General features: G+C 34.9%; 2 protein-coding genes across 6 annotated transcripts; both read left to right on the forward strand.

The window, feature by feature from the left end:
- The first annotated feature begins 1,387 nt into the window (after nucleotides 1-1,387).
- Nucleotides 1,388-13,312, forward strand: LOC101741455 (traB domain-containing protein). 2 transcript variants are annotated; one of them, XM_012695341.4, is made up of 11 exons: nucleotides 1,388-1,583; nucleotides 1,918-2,118; nucleotides 3,379-3,474; nucleotides 3,924-4,054; nucleotides 4,335-4,459; nucleotides 4,616-4,742; nucleotides 4,914-5,053; nucleotides 5,362-5,513; nucleotides 6,743-6,848; nucleotides 9,570-9,691; nucleotides 10,647-13,312. In XM_012695341.4, exons 2-10 carry the CDS (start codon nucleotides 1,923-1,925, stop codon nucleotides 9,682-9,684), a joined length of 1,188 nt encoding a protein of 395 aa, XP_012550795.1. In that variant the 5' UTR covers nucleotides 1,388-1,583; nucleotides 1,918-1,922; the 3' UTR covers nucleotides 9,685-9,691; nucleotides 10,647-13,312. The 2 variants fall into 2 exon arrangements, with proteins under 2 accessions (XP_012550795.1, XP_012550797.1); XM_012695343.4 differs by lacking the exon at nucleotides 1,388-1,583 and adding an exon at nucleotides 1,584-1,727.
- A 927-nt stretch (nucleotides 13,313-14,239) lies between these two features.
- LOC101742994 (traB domain-containing protein) lies at nucleotides 14,240-21,766 on the forward strand. Of its 4 annotated transcripts, none has more exons than XM_021351828.3 (8): nucleotides 14,241-14,480; nucleotides 15,282-15,424; nucleotides 16,640-16,764; nucleotides 17,457-17,583; nucleotides 18,230-18,372; nucleotides 19,490-19,647; nucleotides 19,958-20,070; nucleotides 21,643-21,766. In XM_021351828.3, the coding sequence occupies exons 1-7, from the start codon at nucleotides 14,381-14,383 to the stop codon at nucleotides 20,062-20,064; spliced, it is 903 nt and encodes a 300-aa protein (XP_021207503.1). In that variant the 5' UTR covers nucleotides 14,241-14,380; the 3' UTR covers nucleotides 20,065-20,070; nucleotides 21,643-21,766. The 4 variants fall into 4 exon arrangements, with proteins under 4 accessions (XP_021207504.1, XP_021207503.1, XP_021207502.1 ...); XM_021351827.1 differs by having other exon boundaries at nucleotides 19,958-20,060; XM_021351829.3 differs by lacking the exon at nucleotides 19,490-19,647 and having other exon boundaries at nucleotides 14,240-14,480.
- Nucleotides 21,767-23,317: the final 1,551 nt, after the last annotated feature.

Below are 23,317 nucleotides of genomic sequence, written 5' to 3' on the forward strand. Positions count from 1 at the left end.
AGTGTAAAATTGTTCATGGACATTGTTCATTTGAGAGAAAAAAAGATATATTGATTACATTATTTTAATTGGATTGGTACTTTTTTTAATAACAATATTTTTCACTAAAATTGCAGTTCCACAAACCCATACCTACTTTAATCTCCAAGACCAATGCATCCCGGGATATTTTAAAATATTTTACAGGCTTTAACCGCGTTTCTGAGACTGCAGCGAGTGATATTTATTTAGTAAGTGTTTCCCAAGTGATTTAATATGAATGACATTTTTTTATTACTTTTGTAGACAGACGAGCATATGACTTACCTGGTGGTAAGTAGTCACCGTCAATGATCGAAATTAGCAATGTCAGGGGCAAAAATAATTCGAATTCGAGTTTTTTTCGATTTTTTGCTTTTTCTGAGTAGATTTACTATAGTAACATATATATATATTTTCACCATCGGAAAGTAGAGATTTCAACGAACAGAATACATACCAACTTTTTGAAAAAAGCTGATATTTTGACGAGTGAATTTTCGATTGAAAATTAGGGTGCTTTTTCGATATTAATTCAAAATAAGGTGAAAAAATAAATATTTCTAATCAAATAAATTGCAGCGTATTTGGGACATAAAAAGGTAAGTTTTCACCAAATTTCGTGAAAAATTATTTTTTCTTTGAAAAAGAAACATAAAAAAACCAAAAACTTGGTTTTTTGAATTTTTCACATAAATTTTGAGGTTATGTGAAAAAAGTGTAAATACAAAAGTTTTAGATCTTTTTATTACCTACAACTTTGCCATTTGACGTTTTTCCATAGGACATTTAGTTAACCCCCCCCCATCCCCTTCCCGACCTCAGATCGCCCGTAAATAAATTTTCCTTCCATATTTATAATATTGTCCTCCTTTTCTAATGGGTTTCATCCTACTATTTTTTTTTCAATTTTTATTATTTTTAAAGGCTTCTACCCTGGTCTATAATAAATACGGCCATTGCCAGCTGACTGACAAAACCTGCGCATGCCGGTAGGCAGCGGCTTGGTCGGTAGGCAGCGGCTTGGCTCTGCCCCTAGCATTGCTGAAGTCCATGGGCGACGGTAACTACTCACCATCAGGTGGGCCGTATGCTCGTCTGCCTACAAGGGCAATAAAAATAATGCGCAATGTAGGCGTGAGGTGATGGTTTGCTTATTAGATATAAAATAATTAATAATTGGGAATTTAATTGTTTTTATGATCGAACAATTACCAATAGTCATCGAACAAACGATAATTGATCAAAACTAATTAATCTGAGCGATAAAAATAAAGATATCTAGTAAGAGGGGGCAACTTAAGGGTGATCATTTGTTTCATTAATTATAAATAAATAAAAGATGAACAAACAATTTTTATATTCGAACGTTAACGAAACAACGACGAACAAATAATTAAAAATAAAAAAATCCAAAATAAAAAAAGGGGGCTAAATTCAGTAAGCCCACTTAAAGTGAAAGTAAGGAAAATCTGGAAAGTTGATCCCGATCAAAGTTGTCGAAAGTTGTCAATTGTCAGTTGTCAAGAATAGCAAATAGCAATTCATATTTCGTCCATAAATAGGTAGGTACCTAAATCCGAATTTTTCGATTTGTTTACTTCGTTTAAACGCATCTGTAATAATTGTAAAACAAATTAATCTGATTAAATCGATTAAATACTCAAAAAAAATCCGAAAAAGAGAAGAATTCGGAAATCGTTACTTAGGTCTTTAAGCTTATATTCAGTCGACAAACGTTTCGAGTTGGCACTTCGATCATTTTATCCATATGTTTAAATCATATCCATTTAAACAGGATTATGTTAAAAAATAACTAATGACTCGATTTAAAGTACTCAGCTTTACCTAACAGTGTATGTCAGTTTAAATTTACACAATTCTTATAATTTATTGTAGAAGAAATGGATGCTGCCGATCGTCTCCTACAAAACGACGAACATAAGCCCCGTGATAACTCAGATGGAATAATATTCGCACCGCCTAAACCTTCAGTTAAACGTGATATTACGAATGAATGTCAGTTGTTTATAAAAGCTGAGGATGGTGGAGGAGATGCATCAATAAAAATCAATGAAAATATGCCCGGGGAGAACAGTGGTAAAATTTAGAAAATTTGTTAAATCTTTTGTAGTACATTAAGTAATAACTAATGATATGTTGAAAGATATAAAAGTGTGTAATTCATTATCAAAACATGTCTTTTTCATAAAAACATACTACTCTTTTAATGATTTCATCATATAACCATAATATTGGTAAAATGTTGAGCAGGTACCAAGCTTTGTGATTTTTTAATTAGTTAACAGTGCCTTTTTAGATATACTTTTTACCACACACATCTGGCTCTTGAATGAACTGTTCTGCACTATACTTCCTGAATGCTATATATCCTTCTCCAAACAAGGCTTGCAGAAAGTATTCTAAAAGTAGTATAGTAAAGTATACTAAAAAGTTTATACTTCAACCTCAGGTCTCATAGTGAGTGGAGGCATTTATATTGTTATTTTTTGTATAGCTGTAATTTCACTGCAATAGTTTGAAATTCCTATCCACCTTATATTATGCAATCAGAACTTGAATTGATTGGTCAGCAATAGAGGAGCTTTTATAAATACTATTTACCTAATCATATTAATTATTTGGTTTTCATAATTAATACATGTGTTTAGTAGGTATTATTTGTAAATTAATTTATTTCTAAATAAAACCACTATTAGTATTCTTATAATGATAATTTATTTAAAAAAAAAAAACCTTATTTGATATACTCATTTAGAACTTTATCAAATATGTGAAATAATTAGTAATAATTTCAATTTAATTAAGAAATAAAAATAATAATTTCAAAAGTGCAGGAATGTCACTAATGTTACAAATATGTAGAATTAAGTGTAAACACAATGTTGAGAAATTGTAACATACATAACTATGAAATGAATCAAAATTAATAGGTATGTCATTCAAATAAAGCACATTTTCTAAAAGTGGAATATGTACATTATATTATAGGCACATAGTGGCTTCTTTAATATATTTGCATTAAGGTATATAGCCTAGCAAAGTTTTGCAAATGGGATAGATAACTAGTATAGCAAAATTTTATAATAGGGTAGATGATTGGGCTAGTATAGCATAGGCATTTTGGCACCAATAGTATAATTGTGAGGGATCTTAATGTAACTTAATATCTTAGGGGATCATAATATGGACCGAAAGTAAATAATCTATTTAATAGAGCAAATAATAAAACTTGAAGTGCTTAATCGCAGCCAGTCACATAAAAATAATTTAGATATAAATGCATGTATAATGTAATATCACAATGTGTTACACTTGTAGTTGTTGGTTTTATTTCAGGAAAACCAAAGTTTGTAACATCAACTCCTGATGAAAAAAAGGAAAGCCCTTCTGAAAATCAAATTGCTGATTCTAATCCAGAATGTGATATGGAAGGTAATATGAAACAAAGCCTCCATTGCCGAATTCATCAACCCCATAAAATGAGATATAGAAAAATTACTTACTGGATGGTCGAGCTCATGATCCACCTGGTGTTAAGTGGTTACCGGAGCCCATAGATATCTACAACGTAAATGCCGCCCCCTACCTTGAGATATGAGTTCTTAGAAGTTTTTACAGTACAATGGCTACCTCACCCTTCAAACCGAAATGCATTGCTGCTTCACGGCATAAATAGGCAGGGGGGTGGTACCTACCCATGCGCACTCACAAGACGGGGTACCACTAGTAATTACGCAAATTATAATTTAGTAGTAGTAACCCAAGTAGTACCCAAAGTAGATTAACATGCAAACATTATTGCCTTATGTAATTTTTAACACTTGACAATCGGTTTTTTTTTGTCTGAAATGAAAATGAAGTACATATATGCATGTTTTCAGGTGTTCCAGAACTACCTTTAGATGAAGGATTGCCTAGCACTGTCACAGTACTAGATGCGCCTGATGGCGGAAAGGTATATTTAATCGGTACTGCACATTTCAGTCTACAATCACAAGAAGATGTATCTCGGGTTTGTAGTCAAGACATTAATTAAATAAGCTAAGTCCATATTATAATAAGCAAAAATGTTACTTATGTTGGCACTATTCTATTCTATCAGCCCACAGATGTACACTGTTGGATATAGGCCTCCCCCAAGTCTCGCCACAAAGATCGTTCCTTGAACTTGATAATTAATGTAGTTCCAAACTTAAATTAAACTAATGATTGAAAATTGAATTTTGTTATAGTGTTTTATGACATTTAGGTACAAACATTTAAGTTTTTTGTATAGTAAATTTATATTTCAGGTAATACAAGAAGTAAAGCCCCACATTGTTACAGTTGAGTTATGCGTTCAGAGAACCAATATTTTATTGCTCGATGAAGAAGTCATTCTTAGAGAAGCTAAAAATATTAATATCAAGAAAATAAGGTCGGTATTTTGTGTTTTTTGACAAAGGATCAATTATTTTCCATTATACCTTACTAGTTTCATAAGTGATTAATTTTTTAACTGTTTTAATAATAATAATAATGTTTTTACTTTAGAACATGAAACTTAGTATTTAATTTAATGTGTTGTTTTCAGGGCAACAATGGCTCAAAATGGTGTCTTCAATGGACTCATGTACATTCTTCTCTTAAATATGTCTGCTCATATCACCAGAGAGTTAGGTATGGCACCTGGTGGGGAATTCCGACGTGCTATGGCAGAGGTGATTATCTATACTGCTATAAAACCATATTAAAAGTACATACCTACTGTATTTCTTCACTGAAGATGCTTACAAAAGGAAGATTTAACTATTTTATCTACTTAATTCTTGCGATTGAAGTAAATTTTAGCCAAGACAAATATTCCTAAAACACCTCTTTTTTTTTTTCAGGCGAAAAAGATTCCGAACTGTGTTGTACAACTCGGTGACAGAGCGATAGACGTTACATTGCATAGAGCTATCGCGTCACTCTCCTGGGGACAGACTATAAGATTCATATGGCATTTACTTACGTCTAATCAAACTATAAGGTAATCTTTGACCGTAAGGTTGTCAACTCTTAAACCTGACCATGAATCCTAATGACCTATTATTATTTATATATAATTATTATCAGACCTATAGTATTTGCTAGCTTAACAAATAAACATTAATTTCCGTTAATCTCAAGGTAAACCGTATATTAGTCCCGTTTTGGTTTGCTATACAGTGAATGTTGTTCTCAAACATCTGCATGTAAAAATGAAAAAATTCTGAAGCGTGAATGTCGCGTTCTATTTTCGATTCGCATTAGGAATAATATTTTTAGAATTCTTAATGTTGTGTATATTTTTTACAGCTTAGAAGAAGTGGAAAAATGTAAACAGAAGAAAATGTTGGATGATATGTTGGAGGAAATGGCTGAAGAATTTCCCGCATTAAAGCAAGTGTTTGTAGTTGAAAGAGATATGTTCCTGTGTCATTCCCTGCAAGTAGCTGCTTTGCAGCCGCGTAAGTACCCATCGATGATTCAATAAAAAGAATGCTAAAAAAGTATCGTCTCCATCAGCAGTTTCAGTACTGGCATCTTTTACGTATCATTCGTCACAACTGAATAGGTGGAGGGGGAAACTCAATGTTGACTAATCGAGGGAAAACCATGTTATGTTCATTCGAATGAAAATCTTTTCATGTATGCTCATATTGTGTTTGTAATTTATTATTGTACTCTCCAGTATCAAATATATAGGAACTGGATCCATTCTGGATACATACTGGATCTAACACTGTCACTCAGTTCCACTTATACTACACTCTACTTTGTATAAGTATTGTGTGAGGGACTGTCGCTGTAAATGTCTATCCAGTAATCACTTAACACCAGGTAGACCGTAAACTGGTCCATCTTTCCAAGCTTAAAAAAAACATATTTCGAAATGTCCATTATATTGTACAATGAGAGAGCGTCCCTTGAAACTGGAGCGGCTTAAAGTAGGCCCGGGCCTAAAATTGCATTATTTAAGGCCGGCCCTAATTAATGCAATTTTAACATATTTCAAAGTTACTTTTCTATGACGGATATTTAGTTTTATCGCGAAAACAGTTCGTGGACTACCGTCAAATGCGTATGCCATTCGAAAAATTTGTACTCCTTCTACGGGAAGTTGAACACCGGCGTATTCGTATCTTATTTTTCCTACCTATTCGCTGGTAGTCTTAAGGGACTATTCCACTACGCGCGAATGGGTGATAAGCTCATGGGTTCAATCTGTGAGAATTTGCTAATACCAGCCCTAGCAAGGGAATTCGCTTCGCAGAATCTACTAACGGATCTGAATCACGACCCACTGAGAAAATCGGGCGAGAAACTCAGTGGGCTGTGTCTATGATGTCCCGATACGAGTACAGTAGATGCTTTATTCCGTAGAACTCAACTGCATAAAATAAATGAAGACATAAGTGGGTGAAGGGGATTTGATACAATTTGTTAATTTTGAGCAAACGGACAATAAATTTTTGTTACTTGTACTTTTTCGACGTTCATTACGTGTCATTTCTAAAAATATCCTTTAAACTCAAAGTTTTAAGGTCTAATATGGTTTATAGGCACACAGCACCTTCATTCAATGTTAAAACTGAAAACCTTTAAAATTGTACTTAACCTCTTAACTTACTTTAACTCATGTCTTCAAATATTAGTTGTGTAAACTATGATAATAATAATAAAAATTGGCTGTTAGGTCACGAGCCTTGTCGCATCGTGGGAGTCGTTGGGATCGGCCACGTCGGCGGCATCGTGGAGCACTGGGGCAAGATCAAGCCAGAAGACATTCCGCCTTTGTTACTGTAAGTTCATTTGAATTTTTGTCATCAAGAAGATAAAAATATAGTTACGCGCTGGTGTTCGAGATAAATAAAAATTCTACCGAACTATAAATTAAAACTGCATTAACACTTAGAACACTCACGGAACGCTTTAATAGTAATCTTTAATATCTTTTTTAATTTAATCTTTAATAATAATTTAATAATAAATTAATTTAATAATAATCCCGTAATTAGTGTTACGCCGGTAAGAGGAACGCCATCTATCGTCAAATACTGGTGGTAGGACCTCTTGTGAGTTCGCGCGGGTGGGTACCACCCTACCTATTTCTGCCGTGAAGCAGTAATACGTTCCGGTTTGAAGGGTGGGGCAGCCGTTGTAACTATACGCGAGACCTTAGAACTTATATCTCAAGATGGGTGGCGCATTTACGTTGTGGATGTCTATGGGCTCCAGTAATCACTTAACACCAGGTGGGCTGTGAGCTCGTCCACCCATCTAAGCAATAAAAAAAAATAGCCGAACGAATATCGAAGGATCTAGTAACATCTAGAACGCTCGAGACGCAAAACGCCATCTATTGTCAGATAGCAGAAACGCATATCGAAAATACTCGACTTGTGAGGAATGTTCTCGATAGTTTTAGGGATGTCTTATCGGCTATAAAAGCGTTGCAGAGATGGTACGCAGTTTGTTAGTAATCGAAACTACTCGAAGCGAGACAACGAACGGATTACCTGAAGCAAAGCGGAAGAAGCGAATTGAGAATTTTAAAGTGTTTGTGAAGTGTTTTAAGTATTCTAAGTGCCAATACAGTGATAATTTGTACTTCGGTAGAATTTTTATTTAAGCTTTTTTTTTTAAGCGCAACGACATTGAGTGCACCAGGTCGATGTCTAGTTTAATGACAATAATGGCCGTCTTATATTTCGAACCGGAATTTGTGAATGTCAGCGAGCACGCAACTTATTACTCTAATGACAAAAAAAACGTTATTTTTTAATAGGTCGAATTTGAAATATGTCGCCTACGAATGGCGACTATCAAGCAGGACAGGCTAGTCTGACGTTAAAGGCTTCGTCAAATAGAATGTGTATTAAAATACTGGATAATGCCCGAAAAATTTATAGAATTAGTTAGAAAATACCCATGTTTATACAATGCCACATCTGAATCACTCCACATCTTAATACTTTTAAATTTTCAGACTGAAACAGAAAGTCACTATGATTTGGCGAATGCGTTGCGTCAAGGAGCATTGGACTCATCTAGTCAATTTGTGTGACATGAAAAGAGCGCGACGTTAAAACGCAGCGCTAAGTACGCGTTCTGTTTGACGAAGCCTGTGCGAGTTCTTTAACGCTCTCGATAGCGTAACAGTTAATTTAAATGTCTATGGAGTTGGAACGTTTGCCGCTAGGGGCGCTGTTCCGACTGCATACAAAGGACAATGACCAAAAGTGGGCCAACTTTATGTCTAAACTATTTGTACTTGAAAAACTATGCCTTATTTTTTCACTTGTTTAGTTTATGTATCAACATTTCTTTCACCCTGGCATTGTTTTACAAAAAAATAAATTACTTATTTGATAACATTTCAAAACTGAGTGCCATAGTTTTTAAATTCGCCAATAGGCAAAGGGCTTAGCCCATACAGCCTTATAGTAAACCTATATGCTGCCAGACGAAAGAGTTGTCTGTCACTTGAACAACAATTTAAAAAAAATAGCTAATGGCAATAATTCACAGAGTTTTTAGTTTATTTTTGTTCAATTCCATATTTATATATTGTAATAATAATTATTACTTAAAACCATGAATTATTTGATATTTTTAGATATTAATGATTCCATTAGTAAAAATCTCAATGGCCTACCATTACTCTATTCTTATTATATATGATCAGAGAGTTTTGGCAGCAACCCGAGTGAAGCGTCACTTGAAGTTTTATTTTAATGTTTTTTTAATAGTTTATTGTGATGTATAATTTATAAATTAGGTGTTGTTTTGTGTATTAAACGTCAATAATCGTTGTTCACGATTATTGAGGCATTGGAATAAAACTGTGGCTAACATAGCAGGGACTGTTTTTTTTTTTTCAAGGTAAAAGGTCTGCGGAAATTCGCGCTCACGCAATGTGTTATTAATCGAGTTGACGTCAAACTTCCAAAAAGCTTTTTATTGACATTAAAAAAATATAACTACCACAGACTAGGCTGTATAGGCTACGCTCTTTGCCTAATTATTGGCGAATTTAAAAACAACAACAACATTATCGTTGCCGGCTTCCGGATTTTCATTTCATTTTATTATTATTATGAGGATATAATAATAATAAAATGTACGTAAGGGCTTATTTCTAGCAACATTAACCACAATTAACTTATTTAATACTATAATGATGAGAGCGATTATTGATTTCGAAGAAAACAATTAACAACTCAATTCTAGCTGCAGAAAAAGACAGATTCCTCTTAAACCTGTGTGAGAATATAAAAATCGTTTTCTGAATATGAAACGATATTTCTTTGTCTATCAAGTTGTTTCTCAATTAAGTTAAAACCATCATCACACGACAACTTTTTTTAGGGGCCTAATCGCTCATAGAAAATGGGCATTGTCCTTTGAGTTAACTTTACGCTATCGAGAACGTTAAAAAACTCACACTAGGCACACTGGTGCGCGCTAAGTACGCGTTCTCTTTGACGAAGTCTTAAAAGACATGCTTGTGTTGCGTACAGAGTACCGCCACCGTCGTTGTCGACCCGCGTGCTGCGCTCGAGCGTGCGCGTGGCGTGCGTGTGCGGCGTGCTGTACGCCGCCTACCGGCTGTTCCCACGCCGCCTGCTGCCCTGATATTAAGGTATATACCTACGGATCGGATTACGGATCGTACGGATTAGATTCCATCCAGCGAGAAAACGTTCGTTGAAAGGAATCTATACAAAACATAATAACGATTTAATTAAAGTGTGCTTGTTTATTGATTTTTTGGATAAACAAACAGCAACAAATTTAGATGATTTTTACGTGTGGTTTGTGGGACGGAGAATGATAGACTAAGTACTTTGCTCCAATTTAGTTATCCGTTAATTTATATAGTGTAACATTTAATTTATCTACTCAAATAAACTCATGGACTTTGGACAGGCAAAGACCAAATTAATAGATAGATAATATAACTAAAAACTATAACACTGAATCCTAGAACGTATACAGACAATTAACTAGTGCAACCTATTGTATTTGTAAACGAATATATTTTAAACTAATTAATAATCAAAAACGGATGTTTGATATAACTTCACGTTCAGACAGGTCCCCCAATTTATGTATGTAGGTAATGTTTAACATGAACTCCTAGTTCTTCGAGATATTATCGAAATCATCATACATTTATTTTATGTTTCAGAGGATTATTAATTTATGTAAAGATAAACTAGAAGTGTTGATAACTATACGTCTTTTTGTATCCCCACGATCCACTAACGATGCTTTTAGGTACCTAAAGCACCAGTAAATTAATCCATAGACACAGCCCAATGAGTTTCTCGCCGGACCTGCTCAGTAAGTCGCCATTCCGATCCGGCGGTACATTCTGCGAAGCACTGCTCTTGCTAGTGCTAGTGTTAGCAACGTCCTCAGGTTAGAGCCCCGTGAGCTCACCTACTAGTTAAGGTTACGCTGATATAGCCTCTCAAGTCTCTCAGCTTAGGTAGGAAAAAAAAGAAAAGGTGAATCTAGTATGATCCCTCGAGGTCACTAGAATAGGTAAAAAAAATAAAAAAGTGGTACATAACTATGGCAGTTTGTTTCAGTTGGCAACACGTTGACGTCGATTCGAAGGCTACGAAACTTGTCTGTCGGCTCACATTTTACGTCCGGACGAGCGCGCCTGCCTCAATGATAAGATGTAACATGTTCGCAAGTCGTTAAAAACACTTTTACGTTTTGTTTCTCTTTTATTTTAATATAGACGATTTTCCGTGACCACGGAAATTGTAAAGACTGCGTTAAAAATAGAGAATTGTTAAAAAAAAAATTAATAAAAAAAAGATTAAACCGTAAAATTGTTTTTGATCTTGTCTATGATTATGAAAATCTTGAAAAAAGAAACTAAGTTCGCAAATTTTATTAATAAACGAAAAAAGAAAAATTATAATTAATAATATAAAAATAAATTAAATAGATATATATATATAAGGAAAATAGCTTATTATAATCCTTGATAAGGTATATCACCTACACATATTATACTGAATTTAAATGTTGCGCATGTGCGCAATTTAATATTATTACTTCACAGATGTAGATTACTTACCGGTTCTAATTACCCTTTTACGGGATCCAGTTTCGATTTCCGGTTAGATTCAATATTTATTTTAGAAAAATATTTCCTTTGCACCAATTAATTCCATCGTTTTAATTGGCAAGCATTAATGAGTCACTCCTACTACGTAACATTGAGTTGCATTTTCTTTGAAAATGACTTCGTATTATGGTAGTATGAATTATAATGTGAAACTATAGTCTGGTTGGCGCTAGATAATGTATCACAGCATGGCGGACCGCAAATCAATTTACGAATTTTAGGAATAGACTTTTTTCCCTACCTATTCGTTAGTAGTCTAAGGGGCTATTCCGACATCTTCGACGTAAATGCCGCCACCCACTTCGAGACATAAGTTCTAAGGTCTCAGATTTTATAGTACATATAAACAAATAAACTTAACAATAAAACAAAAGTATAGTGCTATGAGTCATTGTACTGGAGCGGTTAAGGACACGTAAGGATACGCCGAAGATGCCTCAAGACTGCGGTCGCTACCCAAAGTGGCCTTTTGTACATTAAGCTCTCGTTGCAAAAGTGTTTTGCGCATTCGAATTTAAAATTTTGTTCTTATGTTACAAATAAATAACTTTCAACAATAACAATTTATAATATACATACCTACAAGACGATGATTTTGCTCCATTTGTTGTATTTAAAATGCAAGTTTAAATAAACATGTTGTATTTTGATAAGTGTCTTGTAATTTTTGTTACAGTAAGTACTAGAGAGTACTTAATACACGGTATTATTTATATACTATTAATTATATATCCTGACTTATTATATAACGTAATGTTTCCTAGTACTTTCTGTTAAGTTTTTGTTTTCTACGCTTATTGCAATAATAATTGAGTCAAAATTTTACAGTAAGGACTGTGATAATTTAAAAGGTAAAAAAAATCCATCCATGTTATTATAGATAGATCGTAGAATTTATATAATTGAATACAGTTTGTACCTAATTAATATTTTTAGTATTAATTAAAACATCGTGTTAGGCAGGACTACCTACTCAACTATTTGAGTTTTAACTGAATAAAAATAATAAGTAGTGTATTACTGAATAGTACGTATTTGTTCGTGGCAAGTACTAGGTAGTCGTTAAGAATTTTAAGACACAGCTTCTGTTTACCTTTTTGTTTATTATTTTACAGTTTTTGAACTAAACAAATAAGATATTTCAATCTAAGACCACCATTCATAACAATAAGCGTTTATTGCTTAATTAAATAATTCTTTGTAGATTTTAACGAAGGGAAGTTGGTGTGTTGCCTTATTTAAAAAAAAAACAAATTAATATGGCAATACTTTTCGGAGGATGCTATTGTGTTGCCTTATTAAAAATGAAACAAATAATGGCAATGTTTTACGGATTGACAATAGAAGTCTATAACCAAGCACAAAAATACTGATTGCGGGTTGCTTCTGTGTGAAGAGCTTAGTATTGGTGGATTACCTAAATCATGTGTGAAGCTTATAATGGTAACGAGTGTATGAAAAACCGTAAAATTCTAGAAGAAAGTTATTTAAAATTAATTGAACAATAACGGCAAACACCATAAACTCTATTGTTATTTTTCGAATTACATAAAAAGAAGAGTTTGTTTGTTCGTTTTCTATGCGTTAATCCGATTGAATTGAAACTTCTATAGAGGTAGATGCTATTAATTTGCATTGAAAATGTCCGGTTTAATATCATGAATGTACTACAATTATTATCGTTATTTGCGAGTAGGTTCAATAAATATGTTTATTATCCTTTATATAATATATAAATTAAATATGTTTAATATGTTTATTTTCGAACAGAGATAACGACAGCCAAGCGTGACAGAGATTCACTGGTCGTCCTGCTGAACTGTATAAGAATAATATTAAATGAAACTTATGAATATGGATAGGTGTATCTCATCTGATGTATAAGAAGATTTCTATTCCTTATGACTATGTAGTTAAATATACATGTTGTATATCGTTCAAACAATACTATAGGATTTATTACTACTATTTTATGCTGGTTGTTTCTCAATATTAATACATTAAATATAATAGAGTACAATGAACATGTTACCATCTTTGAAATGAACGTTAGGTTTAAATTTTGTAAGTTTAATTTTAATATTTGCCAATAAATATCTTATTAGTTACTGAGAGTTGCTTTTTATTCCGCTTCCATTACACATGCAGTTATGCGTTTCGGTTCGAAGTAAAGTAACAGTAATATAACAAAAACAGTGTTTTTTGGGATGATCTCTGTTAGGATCACGGATTGTTACTTTCGACACTCTTTCTAACACTGAGATGTAAACTTTAACTCTGTATGTAAACAGTATACAAATAAAACGGGCAGCGACGCGCTCGGTATACCAATAAGCCTACAGTTTCTCGTCGGATCTTCCCAGTGGGTCGCGATTCCGATTCGGTGGTAGATTCTACGAAGCATTGTTCTTGCCAGGGCTAGTGTTAGCAAATTATTTTAGGTTGAGCCCGTCAGCTGACCTACCCGACCGGACGTTGCTGAAATAGCTCCATAAGCTACCAGCGAATAGGTAGGGAAAAGAAATTAGTCTTTTTTAAATACATTCATACATATTCCCTTACATGAAAAATTATATGAAGCGAAATGAGATGAAGTTGATAAATTAGAGACTTCAATCAATTGGGATAAAATTAAATAGAACGAGATAATATGGGATGAAATAAATTCTCAGTAAAATAGTGATTATTTACTGAGAGTTCAATTGACTTAATGGAAAATAAAACTCTAGAAGTCCAGCGGCTTTATTTATTTTCCCCAGATTTGAGCACTTCGACATATTCTAAACAGCTAATAAACTACCATTTTACACATTTAAACCTGTAGAAACAGTAAATTTACAAAAAACAATTCACAGAACTTCGCTACTCGCGCTCCAGCTAAAAGTTCAACAATGTCTTCAATAAATTACTCACTTAAAAATATTTTAATTTGCCTAAAAAGTAACTGTTTTGTTTTTATCTTCCAGTAGAAATTTGAATAACAAAATCAATGTTACTCAAGGTGAATCCATACTCCTTGCAAACGAATCAAACCCATTTGTGACATAAATTTATTGTTTTAACCTATCAATTATGGTGCAGTAATTTATAAATCAGTTTTCGATACCACCTAAAATAAATTTTCGTCTATTTTACAGATATGTGACGAAATTCCAGTTTTTATAAATAGTGAAATAAAATATGAAATGCCCAATATGTGTAATAGCTAGACAATTGTTATTTAAGAATATTGAAAGCATTGTCACAGCAAAACCAAATACTGTACAAACATATTATAGTCGTAAGTGTTTAAAAACATTCTTATTCAGTATTTGGGGCATAACATCAGCGTACCTAATCATAAACATACAATGTAGATAGGTAATAAATTCAACTTTATCACTATTTTAACCACGTAATTCAAATTTCTGTACGTTGTTGCCTACGAGTTGTTGCCATTTGGTATGTGATTTAAAAAAATGCTTTTACATCTTTAAAATAAAATCTGTATTGTATTTAATGTGGTCACGATTGAAAATACTTATCTACACTACATTAGCCTGGACAATATCAGATACCTAACTGACTGTAATTTTTTATTCTAATGAAATACGTACATAACAAATGTTCACGATTGACTTCCACGGTGAAAGAATAACGTCGTATAATAAAAAATCAAACCCGCAAAATTATAATTTGCGTAATTACTGGTGGTATGACGTCTTGTAAGTCCGCAAGTAGTCCGTGTTACTCTGTTTCGCTCTTAGCCTAAGCAGCTATTCCAGCTTCTTCGGAGCTCACGGGCTCAACCTCAGAGAATTTGCTAACACTAGCCCTAGCAAGAGCAGTGCTTCGCAGAATCTACTCACGCTACGGTCTGCCTCTTTTTGAAACGAAGTAGTTTACGTACATAGTAGCCAGGCATTATGGTTTAAAGACTAGGGCAGTCATTATATAGTTTCATTGAGACATCCTCATAACTAAAACTGAGTTATGTAATTCACGTATTTTGTTTTATGGGATTCGATAACATCAGTTGGCCGTCACTTTCTCCAACCAATAAGTGAAATAAAAATATGATTATGAATTGTAATACTTGCAGAAAAGGTTCTATTACGAAAGAAAAGTGATGTATCCCAGCATTTACCAAAATCTGCTACACTTTTGCAAAATGATAAACAAGCCACGGTCGTTCTTTTGGGTACAGTGCACTTCAGTAAACAGTCTATTGAAGATGTTTCAGAGGTAACGTGGCATATGTTGTTCACTAGTAATATTTCTATGAATGGTCTGCTAAAAAATAATCGTGGGTTTGTAATCGGGTACTACAACTCTTGCTACTTATGCTTGCTGGAATCTCATTATTTGCATATTTTTTTTGTTTTGGATAAATTTCGTTAAGGATCTACGGACGAGGAGGACCAATGTGAGTGTGATCTCTAAGCCAAAATGGTCACTCTCGTTTCGTATAAAACCACAATGGCCTCTCCAACAGCTTTCCACGACTCAAGGCCAGAGGATGTCTATAAAATACCTACCTAGACGCAGATACGGCAAGCAAGCGCTAACCCTCACAGGCCTCTAATAGATATTGTTTCTCCCGCATTGATCAGGAAACCTCATGTGACATGGTAGGCGGGGAACACACCAGTACCCCTTAGGCCGGGACCCGTATCTGCAAAAACCTTCGCTCGGTGGAAGTTTTCCATTGTTGTTTCATTTAAAATAACAAATAAGCGGGATCGTAAATTAACATATTTAGGCTTAAAACACACTTTACTAGGTACTAGTTCTCAATATAGCAATTAGGGAGTTACTTATTTTTAAGTTAATATTTATAAGTATGTACTTATAAGTTATTATTAATCATAATGAATATACAGGACAAGAAAAAAGAATTACAGTGCACTTTAAAATATAGTAGTCTGAAGAAACGTAATTTAGTATTTTTTTGGATTTTCTCTAGTCGTATACGACCCCGGCAAGTGTAAAACGACAAAAACTGTAGTGTCCAAAACGTCGGAAATAATGTAAAGATAATAAAAGGCGCCAGGTTAAAACCGTAAAAGTAGTTTTAATTATAAAACATTATTTTCACTTAGTGCAACTTTTAAACTGATATTGACATGGCTTAATGCAATATTATTAATAACGACTTCTACGGTGGAGGAAGAACATATTGAATAAAGTGAACTTAGAAAATTTAGATTTGCACAGTTAGGGTTGGTAGACTGTACTATGAGTCCTTTACGGTGGGTACCACCATCTTGCCTATTTCTACTGCGTAGTATTTTTTGCGCTCTGGTTTTCAAGGATAGAGAAACAAACAGTTATACGGTAACTGAGATTCGACCTCATATCTTAAATTGATCATTCACCTTGTCTTACGACACCTTGACGTTAGGCTTAAATGTGTATGAGTACGGATATTCGGTCTTGTTTATCGTAAAATTATTTTAGATAGTAAAGATACTGAATCCCAATGGTATTTTGGTAGAACTTTGTCGCCAAAGAGTATCATTATTGGAACTAGACGAAAAGAAGTTTTTGGAAGATGCAAAAAATTTTGATTCCAAAAAGCTAAAGTGAGTTTTGACAAATCATTATTTCGCCTGTTTGGTGTCGTTCTTGAATAGCACCACCCCATCTCTTCCCGTAGGTGTTGTACAAGGAGTCGAAGGGATTCAGCGGAGAAGTCTCTAAGTATTGTACTTCAAACCTGAACCGGTAACTTTTTGGTGTATAAATGTAAACCCTCACGGGTAGGTTACACCAGCCTCCTTGTCGTCGCAAAGCAGTCATGCATTCCGGTTTCAAGGGTAGGATAGTTGACTATTGTTATACAACTATCGTGATTGAAACTGTGGTCGATGTCTCAAACGTATTGAATAGGAGTTGTAATACCAGTTTTTGGGGCGCATCTCGTTGGACTTGCGCCTACGCGATGAGGGCAGTAGGTGCGTCTTATCGCAGTTAAACCGACCAAAACACTCAGTGGATCGAAAAACTCGTGGCTGGGTCTCAGGTGACGGATTTGGGGGTGAGCTAACGCGTTTCTCAGGGCTTACATCTTCGCCATTCTGTCTCCACGAAACGCCGAACCGGCAGTCGTCGATACGGCTAAAAGTCATTATTTTTGGCATTCATTAAATAATTTATTCTAATAATTAGAAGATAAGTAGACAGTTTACTTATCTACAATTCCAAATCACTTCGGATATTTTTTTATTGTAAGTATAAACTTAAACTAAAATTTAAAACAAAAGGTTTTTAACAGACAAGCCGTCAAAGGCCAAAATCTCGTAACTGGTATGCTCCATGCCATGCTGCTCAAAACGTATGCTGATATAGCTAAAGAGCTAGGTGTTGCTCCTGGAGGAGAATTCCGGAGAGCATATCACGAGGTAATCAAAAACCCTACTAATATATAAATGTGAATGTAAGTTTGTTTGTTACGCTTTCACGCGAAAATTACTCAACCGATCATCATGAAACTTTGTAAAATTGTAAAATATTTGTCAAAAAATCTCAAAATCTAGCTTCTTCAACGCCATCTACCGGTTCAGTAATGAATTTCCAATCCTGAGTACTGTAAATGAAGTCGCGGGTAAAATTTAGCGTTATGCCAAAGTAACTATTCCACGCGGACGAAGTCGCGGGCAAAAGCTAGTACTCTATAATAAAACGTTTGATTTCTTTAAAATATATGTTCTCTTATCATAATAGATTTATCTACCAAACAGTTCGATGAATGTATGAATCCAAATTTTATAGATTTTATATTTTATTTTTATTTCTACGAATACTGATTAGTTCAGTCTGAAAATTCTTTCAAAATAAAGATTAAACCTACGTTAAATCTCCTGGAATTCAAAATTTATTTCTTTTTCAATAATTGCAAAGGGAAACAAAAATGAAAATCAAATGAATACGAAATCGCGTTAACCAATATAGTTTATGTAACAGTAGCCAGCAGAATATTTTTTTTACTAATATAGTCTTAAGTAGCAGTATCAGTATTTGGTACAAAATTTAACGTATACTTGACAGATGCAAAAAATTCCTGGATGTAAATTGTATCTCGGAGATCGACCGATTCAAATAACAATAGCACGAGCTTTTCAGTCGCTAAGTGTCTACGAGCTGGGTCAAGTCCTGTATCACATTTCAACATCGAACCCGAAGCCCTTAGAGTATGTGTAATTGACCCTCGTTTTTGTATCTAAATTGTAATTTAGTCTTTAGTACGTTTTTTGATAAACTTTATGTGGGTTATCAAGACCGTTGCCGCGTTGGTATGTACATAAATATGTCAATGAACTCATAAATAGCTTGTAAAATTAAAATCGGTTTGAGCTCGTTGTTGATATGTATATGCCTTACTTGAAATATAACATAAAACAAACTTTTCAAATTCGACGACTTCAACACAGGATTTTCAAGTCGGAACCCATGGTGCGGCACAAGTGAGCAAGATGGTCGGAGCAAAACCGTATTACTTACCGGTGCTACCTATATTAGCCCATACCACTAACCATGCAACAGCGGTCTTCGTAAAAAAAAAATTATTGCTTTGATGGGTGGACGAGTTCACAGCCCACCTGGTTGATGTTAAGTGGTTACTGGAGCCCATAGACATCTACAACGTAAATGCGCCACCCACCTTGAGATGTAAGTTCTAAGGTAGGCTGCGGTAGGCAGCAGCTTGGCTCTGCCCCTGGCATTGCTGAAGTCCATGGGCAACGGTAACCACTCACCATCAGGTGTGCCGTATGCTTGTCTGCCTACAAGGGCAATAAAAAAAAAGGTCTCAAGTATAGTATAGCTGCCCCACCCTTCAAACCGAAACGCATTACTGCTTCACGGCAGAAATAGGCAGGGTAGTGGTATCTACCCGTGCGGACTCACAAGTGGTCCTACCACCAGTAATTACGCAAATTATAAATTTTGCGGGTTTGATTTTTATTACACGATGTTATTCCTTCACCGTGGAGGTCAATCGTGAATATTTGTTGAGTACGTATTTTATTAGAAAAATTTGTACCCGCCTGAAATTTGAGCATCGGTGTATCGCTCAACACGAATGCACCGGACGTCTTATCCTTTAGGCCACGACGACTTCCTAATAGATCGCCTACTTTGAATTGGCTGAGCCTTTGCTCGCCCACCTGCACTGGTGAAACTGGAAAGGCCTCCAGGCCACCAGTGATGCCTCAATCACAAAAAGTAGTTTGAAATTGTAGGTTTAGTTTATACCTCGTATTAAGTTCACCAACTGTTATATGTGAGGTCAACTTGAACTTTCTCTAGTAAAAATAATCTGGAAAAGTACAAAGACAAAGAGTTTGTACAATCTCAATTTGAAGAAATAATAAAGGACGTGCCGGCATTCAAAAAGATATTCCATGTTTTTGTCGATGAAAGGGATAAATGTCTTGCATATTCATTGCAAGAGTGTGTTCGTTCAGGTTAGCTGTTAATGAATTATTTTTTATTTATTGACACAGGAAGGCGGCTTCACGGCCCATTTGCCCTTGAACGGTTACTGTAGCCTGTAGACACCACAACATAAACGCTGCTGTAGGAACACCATGAAACGAAATTAAAGTTTTAGTGGCTTTGGTACAATGGCTGTCCTACTTTTCAAACCAGAATTCGTTTATCGTCGCTAGTCTAGAATTTTCTGAAGTTGGCCGCAAGATTTTTTATATTATGGCATAGCAGTATCTTCTGCTGTTTATGTAGGTAATAATTAATTATTAATTAACATTTTAACAGTGGAAAATCCACGCGTACTAGGAGTAGTTGGCATGGGTCATGTGGACGGAATTATCAAGTACTATGGAAAGATGAAGCAAGAAGACATTGTTCCTCTGCTCTTGTAAGTGAAGGTAGTTTTTCTGTTTCAATATATCAATTATAAATGATTATCTTTTACTGACTTTCCGATCTACGTGTACTATATATCTTATATCGAGTGATTGAACACCCGTGCAGCTTTTGATTAAAAGGTATCTTGCCTATATTCTTTCTAGCCGGGGGGTCCAAATTATTTCTATAACGAATTTCGTCAAAATGGGTTTAGTTGTTTTGGCGTAAAAACGTAACAGATAATCAGATTTACCTGAGTAGGCCTCCCACAAGATGGAGAGGCGACATTTTGAAGGTTGAAGGAATGCGCTGGATGCAGATAGCGCTCGACCGGTCATGGTGGCGAGGCTTTGAGGAGACCTATGTCCAGCAGTGGACGTCTGTGGACTGAAGTATAGATTGCTTTGTAGCTTTAACTTAGTAATTTTCTGTACAATATAACCTTTTTTCATTAAAATCGAATATTGGAAAAAGTAGTCGTCATTTAACGAATTTAGGAATTTACTTTTGTACTCTTCAGTAACAAAGCAAAAAAATATTGTTAAGGTAAAAGTAACTCCTGTCTGTTACGTTTTCACGCCCAGACTACAAAATGGATTTCGATAAATTCTTTATGGAAATAGGTTGAGCCATAAGAAAGAACATCCCTATGAGGAGGCAGTCTCCTCCCGGTGATGGTCACGGGGCGACCTAAGGGGGTTGAGGCTGCGCCGCACGCTACCGTCACTCTAGCGCGCTGGCACCAGGAGGACGGGACGGCCTGCAGGTGTTGAGACTCACATACCCCGCGCGCCCCCTAGGCGCGGGGACCTCGTAGGAGGTTCGGAAACCGGCCCGAAAAAAATTTATTATAATAATAATAATAAGAAAGAATATAACTATATTTCATTCCACTGCTGAGTACGAGTCTCCGCTCACGTAATATATAGTCCGCGCAAGCGGAGCTGCGGCCGGAAGGGTAGTTAAGCTGTTTGGTGTACACGATTTCTAGTTTTTAAATCACAATTCTTAAAGGATTCAGGTTTAAGAATTTAATTCAAAGTGGCCGCTGAGTTAAAATGCCAAGTTTAACTTACTGTAGCTCATGCTATTAGACAATCTTGTCCAAGCACTACTGGTACTTTATTGAAATTCACAGAAAACAATCTTATAGAAATTCCTTACCAGAGGGTATTTTTGTACGTTCTCGATAGCGTAAAAGTTAGCTCATATTTGTATGGAATGGGATCGTTTGCGTACGTTTGCCGTTAGGGGCGCTGTTTCAACTGCATACAAAATTGGGTTAACTTTTACGCTATCGAGAACGTTAAGAAACTCGCACTAAGCACTCTGAACATGGAAGTCGGTCTTGATTCAAACTTGAGAACTGAATTCGAAGTCTCCATTATTTTAAAATAACGGTTGTCTATATTCATAACTAGAATACAACTATGGTTGTACGGCAGTCAGCAGTAACAATATGGAAGATATGGCCCACCATCAGTACCGTACCTATATATAATAAATAAACTAATAAATGTCTATTAAAACATGAACAGGGATTCATGTCTACTAGTACCTACAACAATTTAAATTATCCACATTTTTTTCAGGATTCCTCCTCCGCCATTTTACGTTCCGATAATTCGTAAAGGTTTGAAATTCACATTTTATTTTTTATTATTTTCATTTTTTTATAGGATTATTTTTGGATAAAATTATAATCATTTAAGCGAATCTAGTCTTTTATTTACTTTTACAAAGTATTCAAGGTTAGTAAATAAATAAGTGTAATTAATAGATATTTATAAGGTTATTGTATGGAGTGTAGGGTGGAAAAATAAATTCAAATTCAAAATCATTTATTTCAACTTGGATGTCATCAAAAACACACTTGTTGAATGTCAAAATGTAAAAGAAAATGTTAACTCTACCACCGGTTCCAAAAAAGCCACAGTCCTGAGAAGAACCGGCGAAACAAACTCAGCGGGATAACATTTTCATAATATTTAATCAAATTGGCAGTTTTTTCTATGCTTTCTTTAAAAAAATCGGAAGGCAAGTGAGAAGTGAGTCCACTCAATTCAGTTGGATTTTATACAATTTTAAACCAACGTTCACTTCATCAAAAGCAAATTTAATATAATAATAATTAGGTATAATACGGACGTTAATTTCAAACCAAGAATACGTAAATTTAACTAGATTGTCGCGAACATGGATATTAACTTTCATAAATGTTCTTAAACGTTTAATTTTTTTTCCTATATATTCTAGTAACTTGGAGGGGTTATTCTAGATTCACCGAGCTAGTAGGTGAGCTCACGGGGCTCAAGCCAGGAGTGTACTAACACTGGCCCTAGCAAGAGCAGTGCTTCGCAGAATCTACTATAAGATCGGAAACGCGACCCACTAAGAAGATCCGGCGAGAAACTCGGTGGACTGTATTATGGGTTAATAAATTTGTCGCGCCCTTCGTCACAAGCGAAGGGTTTGGAGAGGACGGTGACCGGTGCTTGAGATACCTCAAAGCCAACGGGGCCAATGGATCGGGAGGACCCGTAATGACGTGTTTTAGGCGATGTCGATTCGGGTTACCGGATTGGGTATGGCGTTTCATAGGCACATCTTAGCAGGAATATAGTAAAGTGAAAGAGCAGTGAAACTATTTAAGGTTTAAAAGTAAATTATAGTTCATTTCGTATCTTTAAAATACTAAGTCGTTGAACATGACTTCTCGGGCAATTTTAATAAGTTCTCTATATTATTGGGGCTTTTTTTTCTTTAATTTCGTCTCATCTCTTTCCACCTTGAATGTGTTTTTTTTCTAAGTTGGGGAACGCGAAGAGTGAAGTTGTGTGATTCGTTTTATTTTGTCTAATTAGTGTTTCTTCAGGTTTAAATGTGTAATAACGGTGGTTTATTAACTGTTTAATATCTGTGAAACTGTACAAATGTGGGAAAATGGACAAAGCCGCTGGACGTAACTTCGTGGGATCCTCCAAAATGTTCAGTGAAAAAATCTCATTAAATGACCACCATTTTACTGAGATTATATTTAATCCCATATTATCTCATTTCATTTCATTTCATCCAGGTTGATTAATGTCTTAAATTAATCATCTTCATTTCATTTCATTTCACTCCACATTATAATTTTTCATAAAAATAAGAATAGGTATAAATTAAATATGAGACATAAAATAAAGGTCATAAAATCCCTTAAAAAAAATATTTTTCTAAGTACTGGTCTACGACACTGGCAATAATGTTTTTACAGGAAACCGT

This window comes from Bombyx mori, chromosome 22 (assembly GCF_030269925.1).
Source record: "Bombyx mori chromosome 22, ASM3026992v2".
Taxonomy (NCBI): Eukaryota; Metazoa; Arthropoda; class Insecta; order Lepidoptera; family Bombycidae; genus Bombyx; species Bombyx mori.

Excerpts from the sequence above, each read along its gene's own strand:
- LOC101741455 (XM_012695341.4), top strand. The coding sequence starts at position 1,923 with ATGGATGCTGCCGATCGTCTCCTACAAAACGACGAACATAAGCCCCGT. Across the intron at positions 4,055-4,334 it reads CACAAGAAGATGTATCTCGG|GTAATACAAGAAGTAAAGCC; the intron begins GTTTGTAGTCAA and ends TTTATATTTCAG. Across the intron at positions 5,054-5,361 it reads ACGTCTAATCAAACTATAAG|CTTAGAAGAAGTGGAAAAAT; the intron begins GTAATCTTTGAC and ends TATTTTTTACAG.
- LOC101742994 (XM_021351827.1), top strand. The coding sequence starts at position 14,381 with ATGAAATGCCCAATATGTGTAATAGCTAGACAATTGTTATTTAAGAAT. Across the intron at positions 14,481-15,281 it reads TGTACAAACATATTATAGTC|AAAAGGTTCTATTACGAAAG; the intron begins GTAAGTGTTTAA and ends TAATACTTGCAG. Across the intron at positions 19,648-19,957 it reads GCAAGAGTGTGTTCGTTCAG|TGGAAAATCCACGCGTACTA; the intron begins GTTAGCTGTTAA and ends ACATTTTAACAG.